This window comes from Echinococcus granulosus (genome assembly GCF_000524195.1).
Source record: "Echinococcus granulosus chromosome Unknown EG_S00002, whole genome shotgun sequence".
Lineage (NCBI taxonomy): Eukaryota > Metazoa > Platyhelminthes > Cestoda > Cyclophyllidea > Taeniidae > Echinococcus > Echinococcus granulosus.
The window spans coordinates 3,153,683-3,159,345 of record NW_020170382.1 but is presented as its reverse complement, the minus strand read 5'-3'; the positions used below and the strand labels follow the sequence as shown (position 1 = coordinate 3,159,345).

General features: G+C 43.3%; 1 protein-coding gene across 1 annotated transcript in view; it reads left to right on the top strand. All coding sequences in view use genetic code 11, as the record gives it.

Moving 5' to 3' along the window:
- EGR_00669 (Tubulin--tyrosine ligase-like protein) overlaps positions 1-2,861 on the top strand; it is a gene marked incomplete at both ends in the record, with an annotated part of 12,813 nt that extends 9,952 nt beyond the window's left edge. The window contains 7 exon segments of the mRNA XM_024489918.1: positions 1-234; positions 342-459; positions 1,625-1,694; positions 1,740-1,806; positions 2,042-2,123; positions 2,143-2,294; positions 2,850-2,861. Coding sequence (XP_024355915.1) covers positions 1-234; positions 342-459; positions 1,625-1,694; positions 1,740-1,806; positions 2,042-2,123; positions 2,143-2,294; positions 2,850-2,861 — 735 coding nt within the window.
- Between the last annotated feature and the right edge of the window lie 2,802 nt (positions 2,862-5,663).

Below are 5,663 nucleotides of genomic sequence, written 5' to 3'. Positions count from 1 at the left end.
AGAGGTTTGGGCGCCTATGGCAAGTCACGCGCTATGTACGCGGTGGATTTGCTTCTGGAGTGGCGGCAACGGCAGCAAGAGACCTCCTCCTGCGGCTTTCATATGGAACCGCAGATCTGTGAAGTAAACTTCACCCCCGACTGCACGCGAGCCTGCCACTACTATCCCAACTTCTACAACGAGGTCTTTGATTTCCTCTTTCTGGGTCGCGAGTCTGAGGACATTGTGCAACTCGTATAGCCTGCCGTAATGCGATTTTGTACAGTCACTGTACTCACCATTTTGCTAGATAATTTATGTCCATGAGTGTTCTTTTGGAACTGGCTCTTCCGAGCATGAAGCTGCGGTACAGAATTTGGGGCCGTGGTAGACGTACTCAGCTAGTTCTGTTTGCGTGGTGGCTTATGGACGTCGATGAACGAACTGTTAGGGGTTCCGCTGTTTGGCATAAGAAACAAGGTGATTGGACACCAGGACGGAGCTCGTAAACTGTGGTAAGTAATAGTCCAACCACAGTTGTGAATGAGCGCAGCCGCTTTTAATCGGAGCCAAGCGTTGTCACCATTCGATGTGACCTTGCAGTCGTGCAGAATTGTGCTACTAAGGCAGAGCATATTGTGTAAGGCATGTTCTTTAAATTGTGAATTTAAAATAAAATTTTGATTTAATGGTTTTATTTGAGCAATGTTGCCCATTTCCTTGACTAATTTTTAAGAATGTCTCCAGCACTTTTTTATCGTCACGCCCATTCTTCTGCAATTGTTGGCTAATTATAGCTAACTAGTAGCAAATCATTGCCTTGAATTCTCAAGCTCTAGCTTGACAACAACCGCTGTCTAAAAAGCACTATAGTGACATATTAAAATTAGAATATTATTTAAAATTCGTTTGCACAATTTTGCTGCACTGTCTGTGATCAAAATTCATTGGTTCGTTCCTCTGATTGACACTTTTATGGGCAAGCCCAAACGCCAGGTTTTATCGTGCGTCCACCATTTTTGTCCACCTAATGTTGAGCTCATGCTCTCTGTACTGGTATTTGGTTTTCACTTAATCTACTTTGGAGTACAATTTTTGGATCTTAATATATTTTGCTGGAAAATTTTCTTATCTTGTGGTATGCAGTGTTTGTGGGTGTGGTTTTGCTTCCATTTACGCATTCTATTCCGTAACTTTGCAACTTTCTTATCAGGCGTAAGGTTTTAGCTTACACTTGAAGTTAAAATCTCAGTGGTTTTATGCGTTTTTATGAGTTTTGCTCATGTCTTAATGTTTATGCCAAAACCGTTTGTTTTAGAGGGCATGCACTTAATCGCATTATCACTAGCTTGTCCATTTTCTTTTTTTGTTTGGAGAAGATTCTTCTTGATATGGTGGATGTGTTGTTGATTGCAAATTCGTGCAAATTAATAGGGTCATTGGGCAAGTCTGATTATTTGTCTATGCAAAATTCGTGTACTTTTTACTATTTGGATATTTTATCCGCATCGGTATTCAAGGATTCCGTTTTACTTCCCACAAGCATCCTATGTTGGATCTCCTTTTTTACGGGCCCAGTTTACCCACCTTAGACCTTGTTCAGCCACCTACTGAAACCTTTTCGAATGCTTTTCTCTTCTTCTAGGCACTTTGTGTAGCAGTCCGAAACTGAAGTCTTTGAAAAGTTGTTGTAAGTGCGTTGTCTCTGATCGACCGTAAGAGAGTTTCCTCTGTGTATTATTCATCAAACAGCCTCACAGGTGCCAGCATTCCCTCTCCACTTGGCCATTTCTCCTGAACTTCAACGAAATTCCACGACCTGCGTATGTGAATACCAGTTGAATTCTTGTCAAACCTTTGGTAAAGGTACGGCTGACCTTCAATCTCTCTTTTTGTTTGAAATCAAGCTTTTACCAACAGTTTGGTTGCTCAAGTTCGTGATTTTGCACCTTTTATTTACTAGTCTTGGACATGAAGCCCTGATGAATTGGTACCACATATTCAGTTTTAAGTCAAAATCAGTCTTTGATTTCACTTCTCTTCTTTCCTATTTGTTATAAAGCCCATGCCTGTTCGGCCAACTCTTAATGCATTCTCAACGAACCAGGCTGTTTCAATTGCATGTTTAATGCTAACCACTGGGGGTATCGCTGCTTCCAACAGGCCATCTTTCCTACCGCCACCTTTTTCATCACCACAACCTTCGGAGTGGTCCTCCTCTGTGGTTTACTGCTTTTCTATTGATTCTCTGCGCGTTGGGCCGTTGTCTACCAAGCTCCTCCTTTGGAGAAGGCCTAACTTTTGAAATGGCGTTAGTTTACGTTTGAGAAAGTTAGTAGCTGGTATTTCTTTTCCAATTTTCAGGTTCATGAACGTATTAATGGCGATTACTTGTCAGAAAAAGAGTTACATGACTTATTGGGTAAATTGGAACTATGGTGTAGCACCCATTAATATTCCGGCAAATGTACCACTTATGCTACACATTTTGTGGGAATAGGCCTCGTCGGTAGGGGTAATGGTAGCCATTTTGTGTTTGTATAAGTATTCATTAGTTGGTATCATACGAGTATTTGTTTGCAAGCATAATGTGCTCTGTACGAGAGCTTCCCCGATGTTCGTGGTGGTGTTCTTCATAGTGTTTCTGGTTAGAAGTAGTTACTTTTCCAAATAATCCGTGTAGAATTTGTGGGGAATTTTTCTGGGTTTCTTTGACACAGATCCAGTAAGTGGTTTTTCCCTCTATTTGAGTGTTGTAGATTCTAAGCTGTCTCTCGAACAGATCCCATGCGCCCCATTTGAGTTTGGTGGTTTTTGCCCCGAAATTGCTTTTACCGATTTAACTTTCTTGTTTATTTTTATGCTTTCAGGTCGTAGTGTGATTTCCTCTTAAGCCCTTCATCTAACTCTCTTTATGTTCGCCTCCTCTAAAAATGCTTTTTTCTTGTTCCAAAGGTTGCCTTGGATTTTTCTGCTGTAATTTTGAATATTGGTTGTTTTATGCAAATTTTTTTATGAATAGAATCTCTCCTTACGACCCGCCCCAATACTTTGACTAGTAGGGTATAACAGCTTTACTCGTGTTTTTTTACGCATTGGAGTATTTCACAGTAATGCATATTGTGGTATCGTTGGGATATTGGCCGTAATACTTTGCTGTGTTTTGTTTTTAGGGACATTTTTAGAAGAATTCGACATGTTTGAGCGAACTTGAGTTCTTTTCGGCAATGTTGTGGCGGGTTTTTATGACCATAATTTCCCGGGTTGTCAGGTGGTTTATACCAACTATTCGTTCTAAATCCTCAGTTTCCCCAACCATTTATTACGGCAGCTGCATAACCCTTGAATTTCGAGCATCAGGTGGAGAGGGCCGCATCCAGTTGCCTAGGTTACAATCTGCGCTGTTTGTGCACGCCATGTGTCACTGGTCTTTCTGTGACTTGACTACTAAGTGGAGTGCATTTAGCCCGTCCGCTTGTCAGAACAGAACTGTCAACAGTCCTATCAAAAGTACTTTGTACTTTCACCACGCCTGATCAGAAACTATGTTAGTTTTGGGCTGTCCGCTCCGTTAGATAACCGAAAAATGTGACTCGGAACTTTGTTAAACTAGAAAACAACGGAGAGTGTTAAGGTTTGGTCTAAAACATGAAAATGAACTCGGACTTGCCCATCTATTGCAGTGTGGTCTCCTAGCCGCATGTGACTGTTAGTTTGTTTGGTGTTAGGCGGGCCTGCTCTGTCTCGAAGACGCTGGTATGCGGCCATACTCATGCCGCGCCTATACTGCTAGCCATCCGGCGTTTTCGTACGCCTATAACGGAAGCACAATTTAGAGTCGCCTGCTTTTGGAGCATTTCAAATACTACAACACTACCCAACTGTCTAAGCCTCAGGATTAACTAGACTGCTACAGACAGCCGATTCCAATACGCATTTAACGATTTATTTCGGCCAAAAGGTGGCTGCAGAACTTCAAATTCTCTACTGAGTGTAAATATTCTAGAAGTTACTTCGTCACTGTCACATCAAATCAGATTCCCACCCTATATATGGCAATGATAGCGCCATTGATGATGGGTGTCTCCTCCTAGGACGAAAGCCTTCCAAGGTGAAGACCTCAGTGGGGGTATTTCAACCGGGTGCATGCACTTTTGGTGAGCTCACATGCATTATTTCCTCTTAGCCCCAGCCTCACTTCCATAAATGGTTTGATGTTTGAACTTACGTGGGAGTTGGGAAGTAGATTTTGCACGATCTAATCTGACTGAATGGCTTGGTGTGCAAAACTGCGGATTGTCGATATAGCTCAAAGACAAGAAAAGGGTTAATCTACTTTAGACATGTTTGACACCTCCTTTCCATGGTCACAGCTATGACAGGAGTCAAGTCAAGGGGGAGGTCTGACACGGCAGATGCTGATCGGTGGGTTTTAAGGTCGCCGCAGTATAATGTTAAGGCATGATGACTCCTGCGGTGGAGCACTTGTTGGTCGGTTGCGACCCTGTTTGTGTTCCGCCGACCATACACACAGACTGAATGTCATCTAGTGATCAGCGGTCGGGGGTTAGTGAGTAGTGACTAGTAGCGATAAGCGGTTGTGGAGTGCTGACAACACCAAATTCTTCCACTCGATTCCATCTGGGGGAGGTGTTCAAGTGAAACGCCTGTTGACGGGTTTGCAAAGGAAGAAGTTAGGAGGAAATTTACTGTCATAACTTTGTTTCATGCGTTGCCTTCCCCCGCCACCATCGCCTTGGAGCAAGCCGTCTTTGCTACTGAATTATGAGGTGGAGCACTGACGCTATTGAGTTGATGCGCAGTGGTCCCTACTTAGCCAAATTGGCATATAAGATGACACCTTTTCTAAAAAGATTGGCTATTTTCCCATGAACAACAGAATCACAGTGACATCTATGGGCGAAAATTCCGTTCAAATGGCAATTCTGCCAGACACCCACGAACGCCTAGCAACTGTAGTGCTTGCCACTGGGGAAGCGATAAGATATCGGTGTAGGAGAGTACTTTGAGAAATCAACAGGAAGCTGTAAATGGGATTGGGTGACCATGTCACGGATTTGATAGTAGTGTAGTATGTTTATTGTTTGTTTAGCTCTCGTCTCGACAAAGAGCTATTCAAGAGCCCCGTCACTGTGTCTCCTATAGGTGGCCTGGCCTTTGGGCTGAGCCAGTAGTCCCAGAGAGTTCTGCATGTCGACAATCCATGTTCTGTCCGAGAGTTGTCTTTTTTCTTCTTTAGTGAAATCTCGGGACGCTACAGTATCTACTGATGCAAAATCCTTGAATTGGGAATGTATTCGTTTGTACCGGAAGGTTTAGGTCTAATTTCGATTACCTAATAAGTGAGAAATGGGAAATTCTTGCGTTATACACAATTGTTTCCACTTGTTGACTTCTACACCACTGCCTAATAGGCGTTTGGGCTAGATGGTTCAACTCCTGGCGGTTTGGTTTGGATCGCACTTGTTTGCTGCCGCCATGGCTGCGTACTACTACACCGGCATAAGGCAGTGTCCGCTTCTCAATCCAAGGTCATGAGGTGCGACACCGGTTCTTTTTTTGCCGGCTGCCATTTGAGCAACCTCCGTTCCTCCCAGCCCAAGTGAGCCAATCACCGGGACTCTCTATTTCCCATCATGAGGATGAACTGAATTATGTGTCGT